We start from the raw sequence: 23910 nt of genomic DNA on the forward strand, positions 1-23910 counted from the left end.
AACCTAAACACATTGCGTGTTCAGTAGCCTTAGTCCAGGCCTGTTTTGTTATGGCAGCATTGATCATTCCAAGAGAAGAGACATCCTTCAGTGCACCTGTTATATTAACTTTCTTTTTGCGGGGAACAGCCCTGAAAAAGCAAATTTTGGGTATGATTCATCAATATGAACCATGCATGTTAATGTACATTACATCCATGGTGTGCAACACTGGAGAAGTTGTGATGTATTGTATAATGCTTTTGGAACTGCATGTTCTGCATCTGGCTATTACCATAGGCTATTATATTGGGATTGAAACTTAAGACAAAACCATGCTGTTCAGCACTGGTCTATTATATGTAAGTAACAGGGAAAATGATTCATGAAACCCCCAACAGAGAAGTTTTACAGAAGTGGCTCAGAGTAGACTACACATCATCATTGGTTGATCAGTAAAGCCGATCTGTGAATTACTTACATCTGCAGTGTCCAATATGTGTCCCATTTGCCACGTGTGGCAACTTGGACACTGCCATGTGGCAAAGTGGCTCATTAGAGCCGCACACGTTGAGTGCCCTCTGCCCGCTCTGCACACGCGCCCCACTACTTGGTGGGACAAGCACATGGTGGTAGCAATGGGAATGGCTCCTCCTGCGGCTTGTGATGTGGCTCCAGGCATGGCCCCAGGTGGGAGCTCCAGCAGAAGAGCACCTTGCATCACACGCCTCCAGCTGCCACAGGGCACCTTACACTGCCATGCCTCCAGCTGTGCTCTTCCAGCAGCAGTGGGGCACCTCATGCATCCAGTGGCACCAGGGCATCTTGCTCCATGCACCTTCTCCAGCTACACACCTCCAGCAGCGTTGGGGCCCTTGTGCCCTGCACCTCCAGCAGCAGCAGGGCACCTCACACTGTGCACCTCTAGTGGTGGTGGGGCACCTCACGTTGCACGCCTCCAGTGGCAGTGGGGCAGCTCACATGCATCTCCAACCATAGGGCTCCTTGTGCCATGCGTCTCCATTGGTGGCGGGGCACCTCACGCCATGCGCCTCCAGGCCTAAGGCAACTTGCACTGTGCTTCTCCATTGGCGACGGGGCACCTTGCGGCATGTGCCTCCAGCCACGCACCTCGATCGGCTGCAGGGCACTTCATGCGGTGGCCCTTCCAGTCTCAGGGCATCTTGCATGGTGGCTCCAGGGAGTCACTGGCAGTTTGCGCAGGGTGTGGGGGAGGGTGTCTGGCTCTGAGGGCTGTGGGGCTGCGGCAATCGTTAAATTTCTTTTGGATACCACTGACTGAGATGGACACATAGTCTGTTTATTCCTGAAATATTGTATCAATCATCTAGATAAAACAGGTCTCCAAAATTCTTCAAAATGTTTGAAATTAGACACTTTTTTGATTTTAGAATTTATGATTCAGACCATTTTGACTTATTGGAGAAGATTGATTTTTCCATATTTTAATCCAGTAATGCATGTAAATTATTTGTTTTACTAATTTTTTACAAAATAAAGTTCCATTCTACAGTTACTTTCACTTGGCAGCTAATTTTACAGTTTTCTTACCCACGCTTCTGTGAAGGAGATGGGTACCATTTCAGTAGTCAGTAGTTCTTGGAATTGCAGTACAAGCCAACTGATACATTCCCTGTTGATTGTCTCTCTTAATATCACAACTGTATGTGTTTAAATTTTGCTCACTTCTCTAGCTGCATAAAGTGCACACTTAGTTGGTTTGCTCTGAAGACTGATTTACATTCTTTGTGGAAAATGTTCAGCACACGTCAGTGGAAGAAGGTGGTAATAGGATTTAGTAACTGAGAGCTTATGATTTACAGCATTTCTGGTAATCAGTGAAACTGTCTAATTCATTTGAAACTGCTTTAGATGATCTTTCCAGCGCATGGCTTAAATTTAAAAGCAGTTTTTAACAGCTCTTTGATCTCAATAAGATTTTACACAGCATGTGTGCTTTCCTCTTTTCCTGGTGTATGTATTTGGCAATTCTCATCTTCTGTTTTATTTTTAGTCTTGTGGTGGATTTTGCACTGGGTCTTTGCATGGTAGATAAGTTTTAGGAAGGTAATATACAATCAATGTTTATAAGAGAGAAGATCCATTTTTACCTTCTTGGCCCTAGATTTTGCCACAATGTAATAAACAGAACATGCTGTTTCTTTATGATTCATTTCATTTTACAACATTTAGGAAGTCAGTGTTTTAAAAGTAGTGTGTGTGATCTAGGTGTAAGGTTTTGCAACTCTGTGTATTATTGAATGAATCTCAAGAGACGTAAGGTACAGTCTGTACAGGAGTGTGATATTTTCTCTCTTAAATGAAGAAAACAGTCCAAGAAGATTTTAACACTGTAATTTGTTGGGCACTGGTGCTGTATTGAACCTCATATCATATCTTTTATATTAATGTATTTTTTTTAATATAGGAGAATATATCAAGAATTGGCGGCCAAGATATTTCCTATTGAAGACAGATGGTTCTTTCATAGGGTATAAGGAGAAACCCCAAGATGTAGATCTGCCATATCCTCTCAACAACTTTTCAGTGGCAAGTAAGTCTTCATTTGTACCCACAGTTTTAAAATCGCTATAAAAATGTTAAAATATTTGCACATCATGTTATTTTAAAATATATTTACAGTATCAAAATATTTTAGATCACATGATAGTATGTTTATGTAAAGAGGGACTGTATATTATCATTCAATTTAAAATGTTAACTTGTAGCATGTTGATGCATATTTCCTACATTACACTTATATGAGCAATTTAGAAATTCTCTATCAAGCCTAAAAGTTTAATGCTATGAGTCAAGGTTGTTCCATCATGGTTCAAGTCAAATCTTAGGCCATCTTTGGGAATACCACTGAAATTCTACCAAATATTAGGTTTTTCAGCGTTTCTAATTGAAGTTTTTTCGTTATTTGTAACCTTGATGAAAAAGCAAATTAGACAAATGACAGTCATGAGATGTACTTCTGTAGGCGTGGTCAGAAGTCACAGGTGTGGTTCTCCGACAGCTGTCTGCTCCGTCCACGGATGATAATCATTCAGCTGCAGGTGTGTGCTCCCCTTGTCTGCTGCACTGACTTCACACGGGTAGCAAGTATAGGAGACTCCAAGACAGTTCTCAAAGACCACAACATCAAATGATGATCAAAGGCACCTAATCTAGGTTTATGGTCAAATGAAGCGCCATAATAATTGTCAGCAGTTTCTACTGAACAACTGTGCATATGTACCCGCTACGAAGGGATCAGCTCAGTCAACAGCAGGATTCTCCATTGTCTCCTAGGACAAAGATAGTCCTTCCAAGATACTTATTAACAAACAGTCTACACAACAGTCCTGACATATCAAATTGCCACCCCCCAACATTACCTGGATACCATCCATTCCCTTTCACCTGTTGGTTCAATGAAAACATCTTTATTCATCATATTGTCATTTTAGACCCTGTCCTGAACCAGTTGGTATGTCTGTGATATTTGTGGGGAGTATGTTGGTACTGAGACAATTCTTAATAAGGTGTTGTTACCATCCTTCTGGAAAGTGCATGCAGCCTGTGCCTAGCACTGCTTAGAGTTTGTGCACCATCAGCCATGTTTGTGCCAAATTCTGTGAGCCAGGCCTGCCTCCTGGTCATAGCTTAACTTTGCTTTACGTTTGCAAAATCTTGACCATTGTTGCCCAGGCCTCTGGCCTGCAACTTATGTTTTAGGCCCTCATCTTACCACAGTAGGAAAACTTTACCTGTGTGAAGAATCTCCCACTCTTTTTCCTTTTCCCATTAATATCTATAAAATCGCTTGAAAACTCAAAGTAATTAATTGAGAATTATCCAGCCTGTCAAATGGCACAAAATCAAGCAAAAGGATTAACTTCTTGGGTAATCAGGTAATCAGCTCTCCACTCAGGGTAATTAGTAGTTCCAAGCAATCAAACAGTTTATATGTACCAGCAAGGTTATGAAGAATGCATCCAGTGGATAAAATGGGGACATCTTGATTTCCAGTTTTTTAATAGAACTTTTTTAAAAGGCAGCCAGTAGCTGGTTTGGACTCCCAGAAGTGTTCTTCCCCTTCTGGATCAGTGGGTGGCCACTCTGCCTCACTGCCACAGGCACCACAACAACCCTCAAGTCACTAGTTTTTTAGCTTACCTTGCCTCAGGTGAGTGAGGGGCAAAAGTTCGGAGACCTGGCCTTACCTGAGGTGGGCCCTGGGGGAAAATTAGCTCTGTTCGGGGCAGCACACATATGCTTCCAATATGCCCGGGCCCCTAGTTGAGGGCAGGCAGCAAAACACCCAGTCTTAGAAGGCCCCAGCCCCGGCTCAGGGCGGGGCAACAAACCCACAGTCTTAGGAGGCTCAGGCTCTAGCTTAGGGTGTGGCAGCAAACATCCAAAAAGGAGCCCACACCCTGGTGCAAGGCGGGGCAGTCCCAGGACCTGGTGCCTGGTGGGATAACAACACAAACAGTCTTACACTGGAGCCCAGGCCCTAGCACAGGGTGGGGCTTTTCCTTAAACCAGTGCAACTTCAGTTTATAGGCAAGGTCCTAAAGTCTCACTTCATATTAGAAAAGATTCCTGTTTTTTAGAAAACCTGTGCTTTCTGAACAAAACAAGGCACTCTGGCTGTCCTGTATGATCAGGCACACACATCATGTCAAAAAGTTTTCTTTTACTACTAGGCTGAGGGGAAGAAAGAGGAGAGAGAAGGAAGGGCCTGGCTAGCAAAAAGAGACTGCTTTATTCACTGGCTTATTATTAACAGATCCTGTGTTGTGTAAACAAAAATGAAAGCTTATTGTAGTATAACTTTGTGTAAACAACTGCACTGTTTAGCCGCCATAAGTGCTTTTGTGCTCTTTCAGAGCCCTACTGATAAAAATTACCTTTTGTGCATGCAATGAATATGGGAGTAATCACGCAGTATGTTCATAACTATAAATGCTCGAAAATTGGCTGTCTGCCTTCATCCTCTGTTTTATCTAGAGAGTAATTGGAGAGAAATGTATTCCTTCACAGGAACCTTTGAGTTTTGGCTAAAATTGAGAACAACTGGAATTTGCCTTTGATACCTTGAAAGATTGTGCTTACAAGGCACTCTTCAGCAGAGGTGTCTATTTTTTTTCTGTTTTTGTTTTTAAAAGAGGTGGTTAAAGTGAAGACACTTTCTAACAATGAGCATTATCTTTTAATGACAGTTTTCCCTGTAAATAATGCAGAGGGGTTAGGGATTAATTCTGAAACTGTTTACTAAACAGATAAGTGGTGTTGCTTTTCTTATGTTTTATACTTGAAGTAGAAGGTAGTTTTCATTGTATATATGATTTTAAGATGTTGAAAATACGAGAAACTACAGGTTACAGCAGTGGATTTTTTCTTTTTAATTTACAATTAAGGAAAGACCTGTCTTTTAAGGAATGAGGGAAAAGAGAATTTTTTTGAGCAATAGAATTAATTTAGGTCTAAGAGCAGTAATCATTAGATATATTATGTGCCAGCAATTCCAAAGGTAAGGTAGCAAGTTTGAAGACCAATTTTCAGATCTCTGGAGAATGTATTTGAATAATTAATTCAGATGTAAACTTGGCATATCAGTGCAGGGACTGGGGTAATATTTGTAGCACAAATTTGGGATTGTGTTCTCAATAGACTCGTAAGGTACAAGCCCACGCAACACTATGTTCCTCAACAAAAATTTTCAGAGAAAAAATGCAGGGCAAGCAAGACATTAGATTGATGCTTTTGGAATATTGTCTTTCTGAACTAATGACAGCAGTAACACTTTTTGTAATTAAAAAGTGTTTAGTTTGCCTTTGGTTTTGCAAAGTGAGCCACTGTCTAACTCAGTCAGCATAGCACCCAACTTTAAGAAATGCCTGAAATGTTGCTTGCTGTTATGCTGTGCCTGTGCAGCTGAAACAACAAGAGATAGCAAGATATGTCTAGTATGATGATAGCTTTCCATATCAGTTTTGGTATGAAGGCCACACTGGGGATCCTGTTGGGGTGTGTGTCTGAGTGTCCCAAAATGGACTGCTGTGATGTTCCCATTCCCTATTACCTGTTCTCAAAGGAAGATTTTAGATCTTTGGGTATCTTGTATGGGAAATGTTCTTTTTACTGTGCAGTTTCTGGTTTTCTAAGTTTGTGATTTTTTTGTTTCTTGTAAAAACACCTTTCCTTAGAGTGATTGCTCATATGCATTCCAGTAGGTGTGCATGTGCACCACATGACTGTTGTTGGAAGGGTTTTCCCTAGTGGTACCTGTTTGGAAGGCTGTGTTCCAGCGTTGTCTGGGAGTGGCATCTGCATAGTGCCGTTTATAGTGCCCTGTGGACACTCCCCCCCTCAGATCCTTCTTACTGGCAGTGACTGGCATTGGAGCACTTGTTCTCTTGCTCTGCAAGACAACTCTAGCTGACTTTTTCTTGTAGACATTTAATTAGCTGTTAATTGTTAAGGAGTAGATAGTTGGGGGACAAGATAGTTCTTGTTGGGGGTCTCGCCACCTGTTTTCACTTTTGTTCTCTGGTACAGTTTTCCTAACAAGTCATGCAGCAGGGCTTTAAGAACTGCAGCACTTGTAGCAAGCCTGTTCCCAGAGGGGACCTGTACATGGCTTGCCTCAAGTGCTTAGGTGAAGGATACTTAACAGATGAGTGCAGTGTGTCTGGAAGTTTCAAGCCCAGGACAGAGAGATCAACACTTGAAACTCCAACTTGTGGAATTGACTCAAGACCCTTGGTGCCTGACCCAACCTCTTTGGTACACAGTGTGACAGCCTCAGTGCAGGACTCATTGGCACCATATAAAGAGGAGCCTAAGGAGCACCTGCACTGGTCCCCAGTCCATAATTTTAGTTCCTGAGTTCAGGACAGCTCTGAGTCTCCAGTGCTGCACAAGAAGGCCAGGTTGAGCAGGGACAGTCTACAGCCAGAAAGACTAGCTGTCACTGCACATCAGTGCATCCCTTGGTGGGACACCTTAAGGACAGTGTGGTGTCATGGCACTCTTGACTCGGGTCCCAAGAGCGGAGCTGTCAAATCCAGTTTCACTGGACTCTCCGGTGTGGGACATCCTGGAGGAAGGACCTGGATCTCCCCTCCATGCCAGAGGCTTTCAAGGCTACAAGGGAGCTGATTCAAATGACAGAGCATACATCACTGACTCCAGTGCATGTCTGGTGCAGTCACCAGCATGGACTGTTGAGCACTATTTGATGCCTGTCCCAGTACTGACCCAGTTAGCAGTACAGTCGACGGTGCAGCCCTGCTCTTGGAACCAAAGCTTCTTGCACCAACTCCAGGACTTATGCTGGCACTGGCTTAAGTTTGGCAGCACAGGCAGCCTACCCTGTTTCAGCCCCACTACCCATCTCCTCAGCTCTCTTCTTCAGCTCTATCGGTCATGGCACCTCCATGGTCTGGGTGCAAATATATGTCGGAGTCTGAGGCAGAGTCCTTCATTTTCTGCAGTGGCTGGAACTTTTCCCACTCCTGTCCTTGGCACCACCATTGGAACACTCCCCTTGGCACAGGATGTGTCCTGACCCCCGTCTGCCATGGCAGGCTCCTGTTCAGTAGCCATTCTGGATGCCCTGGGCGTGCCATTAAAATCAGGGCCCAGTGTCACAGGTGGTGTCAGTGGTCTTGGCTTGCCAGACACCTACAAACAATGCTCTTGCTTTGGATCCTCATAAGGACCCTATTCTGGTGCAGGTGACCTGTGTACCCAGACATGCCTGCCTCTGAGCCACTGGCATCTCGCCCAGCCAGCATTTTTGGGAACATCAGGGACCCTGAGGGTCAGGAGGACCCTGTTCCCAGGGTGGCATCGTTCTCTTCTCCGGACCAGATGATTGTGAGCATATCCTCCTCTCTTGCCCCAGTGCTAAGGCACATCAGAACATTTTGTGGTATATGAAGGTCCCCGGCCTTAACATACCTACAGAGGAGGTGGTAGAAGACATAGTCCCCTGAGTCAATATTGTGGCCCTGGAAGGTAGCCCAGGGTGGCATTGCCCTTAATCAGAACTACATAGTTGACCTATTCTGTGATGTGGCAGACCCTGGCCTTTTTTCCACCAATGGCTAAAGGGGTTGAAAGGTGTTACTTTGTTTTCCAGCAGCAATACGAACACTCAGTCACAAGGAGCAGTAGGAACTGGACAGTAGGAAAAGTCAGGGCCTGCTCCTGGGAGCAAGGATGTGAAGAAGCTCCACCTCTTTGGCTGTGAGGTCCACTCTGCAGGGGTCTCCAGCTTTTTATATTGAATCAGCAGGTGTTGTGGAGCCAATATACATGCAACTATTGGAAGACATTGACCGTGTTCTAGGATCGGCTTCCTTCAGACTTGCACCAGGAATTTGTGGCAGTCCTGGAAGATGGCAAAACGGTGGTCCATACTACCCCCTAGGAGGCACAAAACTTGGAAGATTTGGCCAGTAAATTGATAGCCATGGCCATTGCTGTGGAGTGCAAAGCATGGCTCCAGGTTCCTGGGCTTCACCAGAGGTCCAGACTGCCATCCAAGACCTCCCATTTGACTGTGCGGATTTGTTCTCAGGCAAGATGGATGCCAGGCTGGACGGTCTAAAGTACTCCCAAGCAACCCTCAAGTTGCTCAGTGTACACACACTAGTGCCTCAGCAGAAGCTATTTAGGCTACAGCTCCCCTCCCGTTTTTTCTACGGTCCTCCTCAGCAAGACCACTCACACAGGCAAGGAAGGAATAACCACCACTGCAGGTGTCTTTGAAGTCTTCCTTGGGCCCACGCTATTTCAAGCAGCCCTCAGACCTCAAACTCAGCTTTGGATGGTGTGCCCGAGGATGGAACACCAGGTCAACTCTCCCTCCCTCACTCTCTCATGGACTTCACTGGGCAACCATCTGTCCCACTTACATTGTGCTTGGGTCAATATTACCTCAGACCATTGGATACTTATGAGCGTGTTAGGAGAGGGTTATTCTATCCACTCCTCTATCTTCTCATCCCTGCCCCGCGCCTTCCCTATCTTTAGGGACTCTTCTCAAAAGCAGCTGCTCAATCAGGAGGTATGGTTGCTCCTTGCTTTGGGGGCAATAGAGGAAGTCCCTCAGGAATTCATGGGCAGGTGTTTCTATTCCTGGTATTTTCTTATGTCCAAGGCCAAGGGTGGGCTCAAGCCCATCACAGATCTTCTAAACCTGAACGTATTCATAAGAAAACTCATGTTCTGTGTGTTCTCCCTGTCCTCTGTCATTCCCTCCTGAGATGAAGGAGACTGGTATTCCGCCCTTGATGTGAAGGATGTGTACTTTCATACTTCCATAATTCTCATGTACCGGAGGCTTCTCAGCTTTGTTGTCAGTGGCTGCTACTGTCAGCTCACCATCCTCCCATTCAGCTGCTCCACAGCAGTGCGAAAGTTTATGAAGTTCATGGTGGTGGTGGAAGCCTTTCTACACAAGCCTCACATATAGGTCTTCCTGTACCTTGACAACCGGCTTATCAAGGGTTGGTCTACTTGCTGGTGGACCTGTTCCTGGGAACGAGCAATAGTGAAATATGCTGAGTAGAGGCTCATTATCAATGTTGCCAAGTGGTCCCAGCTCAAAAAATAGAGTTCATTGGGGGCCTAGACTTGACACACACAAGGGTCTTGACACACACATTCCTGCCTGAATGGCACTTTCATAGACCTCATTCATGCTTTCAATAGGTTCCCTACAACTGCAACCAGGAACTGCACAAGGCTCCTGGGGTACACGGTGGCCTCTTTAGCCTTGGTTTGCCACAGTGCACAGACCTAACAGGGACCAATTGGAGAGTCTGGTCACCCTTCTCATGTAAGTTTTCCATTCCCTGCACTGGTGGCTGCAGCCTCAAGAGGTGTGTGTGGGAGTTCCCCTCATCAGCCCCCAGTCCTCGGTGTCTTTGGTCATGGATGCCTCGGAGATGGGTTGGGGATTGTACCTGTTTGGGTTAAGTACTCGGGGTGCTATAGTCTCAGGCAGAACTTTCCCTGCATGTCAATGTCAAGGAGCTCAGGGCGGTTCACCTTACCTGCCAGACCTTCTTTCATCATGTACAGGGTCAGTACATTGCCGTGCTGATGTAAAACATAGCTGTGATGTGCTATGTAAACAAACAGTGTGCTGCTCACTCCTCTCCCCTCTTTCCCGAAGCCTTCCATCTGTAGGACTTATGCGTCAACCACAATATCCACTTGCTAACCTCTCACTTGCTGGGGGCCTAGGACACTTTTGATGACCCCATCAGCTGCTCCTTGAACATCTATGAGCAGTCCCTCAGGTCAGATAACCCTACCCCTGGAAGATGGAGAAGATGATATCACCCCATGGACCTGGTTGCAATGAGGAGCAACAGAAAGTGCTACAGCTTCTGTTCTTTTCAAAACCACAGATGCCTTTCATGCTCCATGGTCTGATCACTGGCTATGCGCATCCTGTCCCTTCCCACTCAAATACAGAGTCCTTCTCAAAATTCAGTGGGGTAAGGTGAACATCATCCTCATCGTGCTGGCGGGACCCCAGCAGCATTGGATCGTGACGCTGCTCAGCCACTCAGTGGACACACCAGTAGTCCTCCAACTCTACCCCAAATGAGAACTAGGCTGATTGCAGCACCACAGTCTCCAGTTCCTCCATCTCATGGCTTGGAGACTCAGTGGCTGAACCCACTGGAACTTCAGTGCAGTTGTTCAGTTAGGAAGGTCCTGTTGAGCTGCAGAAAACCCTCCAACAGCACACCATACTTAGCTGTTTGGAAGCTGTTTTCACTCTGGTGCCTCCAGAAGGGCACTTGACCTCAGGTTCTGGCCAGGCTCTTTGTCCTAGATTACCTTTTGCACCTGAAACACCAAGGGCGGGCTCTTTCATCCATCAAAGTCTACTTGGCTTCTATTTTGGCCTTCCAGCCAGGGGTGGGAAACAGATCCATTTTTGCCAGCCTCAAATAGGGTCCTCCTTTATGGGGTTGAAAATAGCATACTGCCAGGTCAAATGCCCTCTCGCTCAGTGGGACCTCATTCTGTTCCTCATCCAGCCCCCTTTTGAGCCCCTGCTCACGTGCATCTTGCCCTACCTCTCTTGCAAGGTATACTTCCTAGTGATCATAACCTCGTCCAGGTGGGTTTCACAGGTTCAAGCCCACAGTTCTGATCCCCCATACACATTTTTTTTTCTTTTTTACAAAGATAAGGTGCAACTCCATGCCCAACTGGCCTTTTTTGTCTTAACTAGGACATTTTTTTGTCTGTGTTCTTCCCCAGACCCCATGCCACTTCTAGGGAATAGGGCCTTCATTCTCTAGATGCCGGGCACATCCTAGCCTTCTGCGTTGAATGCACCACACTGTTTCGTAAATTGCCACAACTTCTTACTGCGACAGTGGAATGGGTGAGGGGTCTGCCCTTCTTGGCCCAGTGTCTCTCTTCCTGTATCATGTCCTGCATTAGGACCTGCTATGATCTAGCCAAGGTCCCAGCTCTCACCCTGACTGCTCACTCCACGAGGGCACAGGCCTCCTTGGTGGTGTTCTTCATGCAAGTTCCCATTCAGAACATTTGCAGGGCAGCGATGTGGTCCTCCATCCACACATTTTCAGCATATCACACCATCACCCAGCAGGCCCAGGAAAATGCAGTTTTGGGTAGAGCAGTTCTACAGATGGCAGATTGACCTATGACTGATCCTACAGGTAAAGTGCTTGCAAATCCCCTATTGGAAAACGTGAGCAATCAGTCAGCTAAGAAAAAATGGTTACTTACCCCTTTTGTAACTGTTGTTCTTCGAGATATTTTGCTCACGTCCGTTCCAAATGCCACCCACTTCCCTTCTGTTAGAAAGTAGGCAAGAAGGAACTGAGGGAGTGGAGGGTCAGCAGAGCCCTGTGCAGGTGCCACATGTAGGCACTCCACAGCCAACTCGACAGTGCTGCTAGTGGAAGAACTTTCCAGTGATGGTGCATGTGGCTTGTACCCACACTATTTGGAATGGACATAAGCAACACATCTTGGAGAATGACATTTACAAAAGTTAAGTGACAATTTTTCCCTCTGGGATTTAGTGCAAACATTTTGTTAGGCAGCATATTGGGTCAATGGAGGGTTAAAATTCTAGTTAATTAAGACTTTGGAGTGGGCTCCAGGCTGAGGTAGGCAGATGAGGTGTGGGTAGGGTATGGGATCTGGACTGTGGGTGTGGGCTTCAGGGTGGGGCCAGGAATGAGAAGCTCAAGATGCAGGAGGGAGAATTCTGGCTGGGGAATCAAGTTGGCTGGTGGAGGGAGGGTTCTGGCTGGAGGTGAGGGTGCTGGGGATGAGAGGTTTGGAGCCGAGGAGAGGACTCCTGGCTGGGGCTGAGAGGTTTAGCATGGGGGAGAGGGTGCGAGTTTCAAGTCTGGGAGGGAGTTTGGGTGCAGGAGGGGCTGGGGCTTGGAGCATGACGTACAGGGTATGGGCTCTGAGAGGGCATTTGGGTGCAGGAGGAGGTTGGGGCATGGGGTAGAACACAGCTTTTGCTTTTACTCACCTTAACTGAGCATTCTCTAGTATGGGGTTTTTATAGGGCGACCATATGTTCCTGTCCCAAATATGGGAAAGGGAGATATTGGGGAGATAGTGGGGGGAGGGGCAGCTCCTCCTGGCCTTACCAACCCCTGGGGAGCAGGGAAGGAGGCAGCAGCTGCTGGTGCTCCCCAGGAGTCCTGGGAAACCGTAGCTGCTAGTGCCCCCTGGGATCCCTGGGGAAGCCGCAGCTGCCTGTGCTTCCCAGGATCCCTGCAGAGGTGGCAGCCCCCAGTCCTCCCTAGGAGCCCAGGGAAGTGGCAGCAGCCGGCCCTGCCCCACAGCCCTGGGGAAGCACCAGCCTCCAGTGCTCCCCAAGCCCTGGGGAAGCCACATCTTCTGGCCCTCCCCAAGAGCCCTGAGGAAGCGATGGGGACGCAGCAGCTGCCCATGCTCCCCCACTTCCCCGGGGCTTGGGGAAGAGACTGCTGCCTGCAGCTGTGCCTGCGAAGCTGCTGGTGAAAAAGGTCAGTGTGGGGACGGCCCAAATACAAGACAGTGGCTACGTCTACACAAGCCTCAAACTTCGAAATGGCCACGCAAATGGCCATTTTGAAGTTTACTAATGAAGCGCTGAAATGCATATTCAGCGCTTCATTAGCATGCGGGCGGCCGCTGCACTTCGAAATTGACGCGCCTCGCCGCCGCGTATCTTGTCCCAATGGGGCTCCTTTTTGAAACGACCCCGCCTACTTTGAAGCCCCCTTATTTCCATCAGCTCATGGGAATAAGGGGACTTCAAAGTAGGCGGGGTCCGTTCGAAAAGGAGCCCCGTGGGGACGAGCCGCGCGGCGGCGAGGCGTGTCAGTGTCGAAGTGCCGCTGCCGCCTGCATGCTAATGAAGTGCTGAATATGCATTTCTGCGCTTCATTAGTAAACTTCAAAATGGCCATTTGTGTGGCCATTTTGAAGTTTGGGGCTCGTGTAGACATGGACAGTGAGTCCCTTTTTAAAAATAAGTAGGAACACCAAATACGGGACCGTCCCGCCTAATACGGAACGGATGGTCACCGTAGGTTTTTAGGTCCCATTTTCCAGAAAGAGCATTCCCAGGTCTCACGTTTCCCCTGCCCCCCATCAGGACTCATGATATTTGACATTATCCCTAAAGCTTGAACATCTAGGATCATGTGAATACTTAAAAATGCCAGCTTTAATTTAAAAGTTTTCAAGCCATTTAAGTTGCTGGGAAAAAAAATCAAAAACATGCGGCAAATGTATAAAATCAACACAGCATGAGAAAGAATGTAAGAGGTTTTAATGTTCATCTTTTAGCACAAATTATTTATTTATTTTTTTTTTTTAATACTGAGGTGGCAACGTAATGGCTATGTCTACACTAGCCAAAAACTTCGAAATGGCCATGCAAACGGCCATTTTGAAGTTTACTAATGAAGCGCTGAAATACATATTCAGCGCCTTATTAGCATGTGGGTGGCCGCAGCACTTGGAAATTGACGTGGCTTGCTGCCGCGTGGCTCATCCAGACAGGGCTCCTTTTCGAAAGGACCCCGGCTACTTCGAAGTCCCCTTATTCCCATCTGCTCATAGGAATAAGGGGACTTCGAAGTAGCTGGGGTCCTTTAGAAAAGGAGCTCCATCTGGATGAGCTGTGCGGCAGCAAGCCACGTCAATTTCGAAGTGCTGTGGCTGCCCGCATGCTAATGAGGCACTGAATATGTATTTCAGCGCTTCATTAGCAAACTTCGAAATGGCCATTTGCATGGCCATTTCGAAGTTTTTGGCTAGTGTAGACATGGCCAATGAGAGAAAAAAGTGGGATGGGTAGTATATAGCTGCAACCTTTACTTCAGTTTAATTACATTTTTTTGTAAGTGAACATGCATTCATTGAGGGATGTGTTTGGGTGAGGCCCACAACCCAATACAGAGCTCACTCTGTAAGGCTTGTATATCCGGGACCCACAGAGACCAGCAACTTACGCTGAGTGTGTATCTAACTAGTGAGGTGCTAGAGCCTCCAGCCATGTCACTGATTGACCAGGTAATAACACTGCCCTCAAAGATCTGCTTCAGCACCAAAGCCCCCCGCCCCCACTAAACGGTCTAAAAGCATCATACCAAACTATTCAGTCACCACCATCTTTGTCATCAACATACAAGAAGTTCCAGGAACTGCTGAACCAAGATGGTTCTCCTGCTCTGGCTGAGTGCTATTGAGATTCCAGATGAAAGTAAGCATCTTTTATTTGACATCTTTCAGTTCAAAGCAAATGATTATATTTCATGGCTTATCCACGGGGGCTGCCTGATGCAGCTAAAGAGATATGTGGATCATTACTGCCAGCAATCTCTTGCAGGAGAAACAGGATGTATTTGATTCTTACTCAGGACTTTTTCTACTTCACCCAGCATTTTAGTGGTAACTGGTACGTACAGTAGTTGTGGAAAAAAAAAAAAATCAAAGAGCATGATGACCTCTCAGTTAGACTGTGGACAAAGAGGGGTGCAGACCAGAATGATATCCAGAGTAGGCACTAACAGGGTATCACAAATACCATCCTGTTGCACAGATCCAGTGATTCTATATGGACTCCTGCCCATGATAAGATCCAGAGAGAGAGGGTAAAATTTCCATTGATGTAGCCAAGACAACACTGGCGCATGAACTTGATACCATTCCCTTGGCAGTCCTTGTGTCCCCTGCTCCAATCTATAGACTTCCTGTTACAAGCAGCTGAGAGAACTTTGTCTTAATTTTTTCACCTGCCTCCGGTGGTATGGATGATAAGCTTCTAATGGGTCCTGACCGTGGAGTGCAGAAGTAATTGACATGCTGTCCTATTCAGAAAACTTGCAACACAATAGTGTTGTGGACATTTTTATGTACAGTGGGTTGCAAAGGCTTATGGATGTGTCTGTATTCTGATAAAAAGATCCATGGAATCTAGTCTCAGGGCTCTGGTCAGCTGAACTGGGTTTGGATGATTTGGACTGCATGACTAAAAATAGAAGTGGAAATACTTACGCAGGACCAACCCCACCCTTCGTGCAGGGTCACAGAGCGTGGTCTCTAGCCTGAGCCCAGACCTTTTACACAGCAACATTATGGCCCCATACACTTGAGTCAGTTGACACAGACCAGCTGTAACTCTGCTGAAGGTCTTTTATAGCAGTGTAGAAATACTTGGTAGCTCCTGTCCTGAACTGTATACTGTACCCAAAGGAGGCTGGCCTCTACTGCATTTTAGAACATGCACCAGATTTCTGTTTCAACCTGTCATCAGAGATTTTCCTACACCACCTCAGCTAAGTTTCTCAAGGGACAAATCCATGCCTTTCCTTCTGATGAAGAACACAAACCAGTGAAGGATTTAAGTTAAGTCCTTGAAAAACTAATACCTGATAGGCTATTCTTCTGGCTTGGTTGGAAAAATCAGCTCAACAGCTGCTCAAAGTATCCAAACATAGCGGTGGACCCTCAGTATGCAATAGATGTGTATAACAGGGTTGACTCTCCACTGCAGCAACTCCTGATGGTCACACTGGGAATTAGCACAGTTTATGGAGTGCACCACCTTCAGTCATCTTTTGCCCTTTGTTTGTTCCACTCTTTTTGCTGTGTTTCCATAGTACCGTGCTGCTCCTTGGAATGGGGCGTCCCTTCAGGACACTGCTTTCTGCCAGTGCCTACTGCTCCGTTTTCTCCCTTTCTGGACAGGCCTCAGCCTCAGTCTCACATCTGCCACCATGGCCAACTGCAGCCCCAAAATCTAGTCCTTTGGCCTCAGGGGCAAGCCGTAGTTTGTATAGACAAGGTATGTTGGTGGCAAGGAGTGATGGGGAAGGGGAGGACCCAGACCCTCCCACTACTCTAGATCCAGCCCAGGGTACGTTAGTAGCCACCTTGTCCTGCCCTCCTTCACTCTCCTTAACTGCCTTTAGTGTTTCCTAGGCTACTTCCTCATGATCTTTATACCTTCTTGGGCTTTTGTGTCAAGGCAGCAGCCTGTCAGGTATCAGGCTGTAACCCCCTTCCCCCTCTCATTTTTTTCCCCTGAGCCAGCCGAGAACTTGTACACCCAAGGTTCTTCCTCTAGGAATCAGTCCTTTACTCTCCCTCATCAGAATCCAACTACCCTCTCCTCTGCTGGGCAGCTCCTTATATCACTGCTGTCCTAGCGAGCCACCATTTGATTGGCTCTATATAAGCCTCTCTCTCATTGGAAGGGCTTGCACAGTTTCCCTTTGGCCTGCTTTTAACCCATCTCTTGTTGGAGTGGGACAGCTGCCCCACTGCAATATGTTATCATTTAGTTTTAGAAATTTGAGTTTCAAATGTTAATGGACGTTTCTTTATTTCACATAACCTTTACAAGCTTGACATACTGTAGTTTTCAATTTCTGATTAAGTTGGCTTGAGTATGGCATGTCCTGCTATTTTTTGTGCCAGTACTTACTGTTAGTGAGTACTGACACCTAAGCAGTCCTAGCCCTAGGGTTGGCTGGAGGGACTGGGGGTAGGGGGCAAGACAGCTGAGTACTGGCTCCTCTTTTTTTTAAACAAAGAAGGCGCTGGATAGAATTGTGGGGACTGTATTATATCTGGCTCAGGTTATTGCTATTAATACCTCAGTTTCATGAACGCTAAATTAACCAACAAATTTCTTTGATTTGTGTGTTTAATATAAATTTTGCTCTTAAAAAATTCTACCACTAGCATGTGAACTGCCAGAGATTGCATCCTCCTTTATTGCATGAGAGTATGCAATGATAAATAATCAAGTGCTAGCACAGTACCTCCTGGGGGTTCAGAAGTAATAGAATTTGGAGTATGACCAGCTACATAAGGCACTTCTTAGTCTGTGGTGTGGAATATAATTAACCTATTTATGTCTGCTAATGCCTGTTCTCCAAATCATGATAATTAATCTTTATATAGTTTCATATCATACTGTAATCTTGGGAGGTTACCTTTTGAAATTGTATTCAAGTTTCCCCTACTCCATAGCAGAAGTTATCTTTGGCATTTGCAGCTGGGAGCCTTCTGATCAACTTAGGAAGAGTTCTATTGTTTGTGTGTCCATGCATGTACATTTACACAAGTACACACATACATATATTGCAGTCTTGTCTAGCCACATCAACAAACTGTGTTGCTGTTGGAGCCTCATGCATAAATGTATATTTAATGTTCTGTTTAGTATTTATAGTGAATATAATTGAGAAGAAAACTGGGGATTAAATGGTTAAAGTTACAGAATTCAGAGTTTAAACTTTTTAATAAAATCTGAACAGATGATCTTCTTTTTTTTTTGGTACTGGCAGGTTTCAGGCCCTCTAATTGGCTTCCCAGTTTTACAGAGTAATTACAGCTTCAAGCAAACTTTGTCATCTGTGGTTCAGAATGGTGTAAAGTAAACAGAACATTTTGAAATGCAGCTTGTAGTTAGAGTTGCTCAGGAGGCTTTAACTAACCTATCTAATTTACATGGTAGCACCGTTCTATTTGAATATAGTCATTTAATAATTTGGAAGGTGTGGAACAATTTGTAGGCATAATGAATAAAGTTAACCATTGGCATTTTAAGCCATGTTTTCATTTTAAGGAGCTAAGGTTAATAATTCAGAAAGGTTCTTTGTATCTTTATTCTCCTCTTTCGGTTTTCCTCATCCTACATAAAGGTTCAGAAATAGCCTGAGAAGTGGTAGGTTTTTTCCAAAACCATATTGCCAATTTCTGTGCATTTAAATTGTATTCTTTTGAACATTAGTTGTAATGACATGATTGCATCCTACCTAACATTAAATCGTCTAATATTAAAAGGTCTAAAACTCTAATAGTTCATCTTGAGTCCTAAGGATTAAAATTTGTAATTCTAAATTATAGATGGCTAGCATACAAGAATGGAAAGTTGAATCTGTGTTCTGGCTTACTCATCTTTTTGAATGATAATTTATACTTCCAACTGTTTTGAACTGAGATTCAGCCTTTTAATTACATTTGTTTATGTATAGTAGCAAATTTGAAGACATTATGGTGGTTTGTTCTCTTTTCTTGGTAGTGACCCAGCTACTGTGTGAACATCCTGAGCCAGCTCTTGGTAGCCAGCTTCACTTATTCCTCTGTGCTTTGTACTTTTCTTTCCAAACTATTTTTTCTTTGTAAGTGTAATGCAGTTTTTCAGTAATTAGTTAAAAATTTGTAATACTCTGTAATATAGTACTTGCTCATTCATCTTTACATGCGTTTTTCATTAGCTGTCGTCGAACCTGGAGGTCAACATATGAGCCCTTATTCATTTTTGAACCATAGTAGGTATGTGGTTTACCCAGCTAAATGTGCATACAGCAGCTTATGGCATGTGTGGGTGTTCCAGATGCCAGTAAACTTCAGTGCTTTCCTCTGCTTGAGAAATATGGATAAAACATCATCAGTTTTTGAATTGTGTTGCTACTTTGTTTTTCTAGAATTGTGTTCCTTTTTTGAAGAAAAAAAATATTATCATCTTATAATTTAGTTTTAAATAAGAGTTCTACAGAGGTTTGGCTGGTACTAGAACCAGAGCTGATTTAAAATTTATGATTTTTGATTTTCCAGCATATTCTTTGAAATTATACAGTTCAACAAATGCACTTTTAATGGAAGTTATTTCAAGACTAGTTTTTGCTAACTGAAGATCCTGGTAAGAAAGCAAAAATGAAATTTATTATTGTTGTTAACACCAATAAATATTTATATAGCACCATAGAATTTTGACAATGCTTCAGAAGACATAAAGTGAACTTCAGTCCTGCCCTGAAGGTCTTAACAGTTCAACATGTACAAGCCAAAACAGAGAATAGCCATTCAGACCAGGGAGAATAGGCAGACGATGAAGAGCATAAGGAATTTGGTCAGTGTAACTAAGGCTGCTACATAATTTTACTGTAGCTCTTAAGAAGTTGTAACTTTTTCTGTTGTTGGCCTCATTTTTCATGTTGAGCATTCTTACTGCTAAAAATTTGCATTCTTTTTGAAGGTTGCATGCTTGGTCTCTGTAAGAAAATGTTTTTGGAAGTGTTTAGATTATTTCAGGCAGTGGTGTTCTGAGATAAAACTTTGACATAACTATCATTTTTCACCTTCTGCAAAGTTTTCAAATATGAGACTTGTAGGACATATACCAAAGACTTGTTCTTGAAGCTCAAACTGTGTGTGTTCATTAGTCCTGTGTGAAGTCTAGCACATATTATTTCTTTTGTCAACATTTAGCACTTGAGGAATTTTTTGTAGTGGATTTGTGAACATGTGGATCCTTTTTTAGACTCTTAGAAGATTTCATCTTCAGACTTTGCCAGAAATCAAGTGACGCTCTAATTGTCTATTTCCAATGAGAAGTCAGCAGTCCTTTGTGTTAGAAAGATAGCCTTCACAGTGTTAAATAATCACTATTTTTGGCCTTTGTATAAAGGAAGATATTAATCTTCTAATTTTCATCCTTCTGTATACTTCATATATGGATTATTCCAAATACAGAGGTAATTTTAATTAGTTGCATAAGTTGGTTGGTAACTTTGAGGCATCTCCACTTTGTGTCAGCTAATGCAGTTTCTATATCCCCATACCCTACCAATATACACATCTTTTCCTGTGAACAAGTCTTATAAGAATGGGGATAGAGAATGCCTTGTGCAGACAGTCTTGATTCTGAAAAATGTGCAGTTTTATCCTTTAATGCCGTAAGACTTTCTCAACAGTAGCATTTGTCCTCACTGTTGGTTTGGCACAACTGCAGCTCCACTATTGGAAGTGAGATTGTAGGCAGGGCACTGCTGCCTTTGCTACTTTGTCCTCTAAACCTAGGGTAGGTGTGCATTACCCTGAAAGATTGACCCACTTAGTGTCAATCTTCTGGGGTTCAATTTCACATGTCTAGTAGAAACATGCAAAATTGACCTTTTGGGCTGTGGTCAACCCCTGTACTCCTCATGAGATGTGAGGATTAAGGGAGATGGACAGTAGAAACTCTGCCATTGATCTTCCCCTGTATAGACGGACAGTCAAGTTAGGTGAGCACAGGTATGTCATTTGTAGCTAAACAATTGCCATAGCTGAAATTGCATATCTGCGGTCGACTTTCTTAATGTATTGTACACATAGCCCTAATTGGCTAGAGTGGAAGGGAAGTAGCTTACATCTCATCTCATCTTGCTTCTGAGGCTGTGGCCGCACTTGGCCAAACCTTCAAAATTCAGCTGAGGGGAATAAGGGGATTTTGAAAGGTGCGGGGTCCTTTCGAAAAGGACCCCCGTGTAGCCGTGCTGAGCCGTGTGCATTTGAAAGCAGCACTTTCAAAGCACCGCGGCTGGAAGCATGTGAATGCTAATGAGGCACTGAATATTCAGTTTAGCGCCTCATTAGTATTCTTCCATTTGGCCGTTAGCATGGCCATTTCTAAGGTTTGGCCAAGTGTGGCCACAGCCTGAGAGAATGAGCCATAACCTTCATCCAACTGCAGTTTCTTCTTAATAAGCTCTGCTTAGAAAGTACTGCTTTGCTATTCCAGAAACAGGATTTTCACCATTGTGCTCAGGCCACATGATGGAATACTTCTCAGCTGTCTGTAAAAGGTAATACAACACCACAACTATCTTATCTTTATAAAAGGTGGTCTGACAATAATTTAGATTTCCATCATAGTAGTATACGATCATCTCAGTGTGTTCAGAACGCAAAAGAGGGCTATTTTCCTTTACTTGGATTATCTCCCTATTGAACCACATCCATCTACGCAGTGTATAAAATTATAGGGGTTTAAAATAAGTAAGATAAATCTAAAGGCTATTTCTATTATTATGGTGTTAAATTAAATACAGTATGTTTGTGAAATATATGGCAAGGACCATATTCTGTGTTCTTTTAACATAAGTTTTAGATGGGATTTTTTTGCTGGTTGTTGCTGGATCAGATATTTGCTGAGGGCAGAGTGAGACTCTGAAATTATGGGTTCCATGCCAGGTTGTAATGGGCACAGATTCTTCTTCCAATTTCACCTAGTCTTCAGCATTTCTTCCTTCTCTTCTAAACTGACACAATCTTTTCTTTTTTCCCACTGCTGGTTCTTTGTTCCAGTTCTGTTTTCCTCACTTGCCAGTCCCAATCTCCATTGTTCAATCTTCTCATCAGCGGCCATGTCCTTGTCAAGCCAGGCTGGTCTTCATCCTTGTATTCCCTGCCCCAGTCTTTCTCGTTAGTCCAAGTGACAGTTTCAGACTCTTGCTTCCTTCTACAGTCTCTCTTTGTCCGTGGTCACCCTCCACTACCAAAGTTCCCTGTCTCCTCTGGCTCCAAGTTTCCTTCTCTGTACACCACAACTATATCTACACTAGCGCCTTCCTTTCAGAAGGGGCATGGTAATGAGTGAGTTGGGAAGACACTAATGAGGCACTACCATGAATATGCAATGCCTCATTAGCATAATGGTAGCCACACGTGATTTGAAAGTCTAAAACCAAATTGAAAGAAAGGGCTTTTGAAATCTGACGGGGGGGGGTCCTTTTGAAAGCCCCCGTGTACATGGGCAGTGCGTGATTCAAAAGTGGCACTTTCGAATTGTGTGTGGCTGCTGTTATGCTAATGTGGTGCTGCATATTCATGGCAGTGCCTGATTAGCATCTTCTCAACTTGCTCATTACAATGCCCCTTCCAAAAGGAGGGGGCTAGTATAGACAGCCCACTTGTCCAATCTTGTTGGCTTTCCTGCTTTTTGTCCCAGTGTTTTTGCATAATCTGTCCCAGTTTCTCCAGCTGCACCAGCCTTCTCATCAGATGTTTTCCTTTTTCACCATTGGTTCCCCAAGTCTTTCCCCAGTGTTCTCCCAGTCTTGTCCACACACCCATGAATCCCAGTCACTTTCCTCATTCCATCCCAGTCTTCTTCCCAGCAGGTCCTTATCCTGCTCTGGCTTCTGAAAAAGATAGCTGGTCAGTAATTTATAATATTAGCATATGTTTAGAAATGGAGAAAATATCCCTCTGAATTTATCAAACATGAATGAATGCTGAGAACATAATTTAAAAACACACAGGAAAAAATATTTGTTATTATTGTAAAGAACTTAAAGTCCAAATCTTGAGTCAGTGAGCAAAACCATCCTACACTGAATTTAGCAGAAATCATGTGATTATCAGTTCTTGGTGTTTTGACCTAACATAGTAAACTTAACTGGAGATAGACTTACAAAATCAAAAAAATATATAACATATAAAACAGATGTGTCTCTAAACTTGTAGAAGTATTTTTGCTGCTGTTTTGAAAATACTGTATGATTACATATTACAAACTTCATAATTACAGTAGAAGTAAATGGGTAAATTATTTCCTGAATTATGAGTGCTTACTAATGTGATCTTTATGAATTTTTGTGGACTTTCTAATTAGCTTATTCTCTGAAGTGCCTTGACTGTTTTGTCTTGATTTTCATTCGTATATGGAAAGAGCTTACTCCTAATTTTGAAGAATTTAGCATAAACAAAACTAAGTCTCTTCTTGCAGAAATTTACGTAAAAAAAGCAAATTTGAAATTACCATTCATTGCATAGGAATTACATGTTTAATTCACAAACTATATTTGCTGTATATCTGTAACGTATGTTCATCTATGCAGTACTGAAAATATTTATTTTATTATGTTGAATTTATTCTCTTTTTAAACATACATTGATAAGTGCCCAACTACTGCTCTGGGAGGCTGTTTTATAATTTTTAAAATTGCAAATGTAAGCACGTCATCTCTTAGCCATCTCAGCAGTGTTAACAAATTGAAAAAATGTATGCTATGTAGAGTTGTTGGAAGGAAACAAATATGGCTCTGGCAGAGTTGGGAGAGTAAGCTGCAGTTGAGGAGACCACTCACAGAGAATGCCCTGACAGCAGTTCTCTCTTGCTTATATTGAAGGAGTGCCATCTTGAGCTGCTCTGCTAATCTGAACTGTGGCAGAGTGCCAGGGGAAAGACGCCAATCTCTCCCAGATCATTTAGGGTTTTATATATTAAAACTGACACCTTTGAATTCTTCCTGGAGGCTTATGAGAAGATACTTCAGGTCATGAAGCACTGGTATCATGTGCTCCCAATGTGCAACCCTCCTTAAAAAGTTCTCTGCAACATTGTTAGCTTCAGCTTGTGAATGGTTGTAAGGTGTATCAAAGAACTGCACACTGCAGCAATCTAATTTTAAGGTGACTGTGTCATGAATAATTGTGGCTTGGTTTGCACTGGAGAGAAAAGATCACCTTTCATCTTGCCAGGTACAAATGGAAAAAGGTGCCTTTGGCTACAAGCACTACCTTAGCCTCTATGCGCAGTGCGAGATCTAACAC

General features: G+C 44.0%; 1 protein-coding gene across 3 annotated transcripts in view; it reads left to right on the forward strand.

Annotated features, from left to right (window-relative positions):
• The window catches only part of AKT3 (AKT serine/threonine kinase 3), a 295102-nt gene that overhangs the window by 149884 nt on the left and 121308 nt on the right, over positions 1–23910 (forward strand). For all 3 annotated transcript variants that reach the window (XM_074990078.1, XM_074990079.1, XM_074990080.1), the window contains one exon: positions 2429–2554. In XM_074990078.1, the coding sequence (XP_074846179.1) occupies positions 2429–2554 (126 nt within the window). The remainder of the gene's footprint in view (positions 1–2428; positions 2555–23910) is intronic.

Source organism: Carettochelys insculpta, chromosome 3 (assembly GCF_033958435.1).
Source record: "Carettochelys insculpta isolate YL-2023 chromosome 3, ASM3395843v1, whole genome shotgun sequence".
NCBI lineage: Eukaryota > Metazoa > Chordata > Testudines > Carettochelyidae > Carettochelys > Carettochelys insculpta.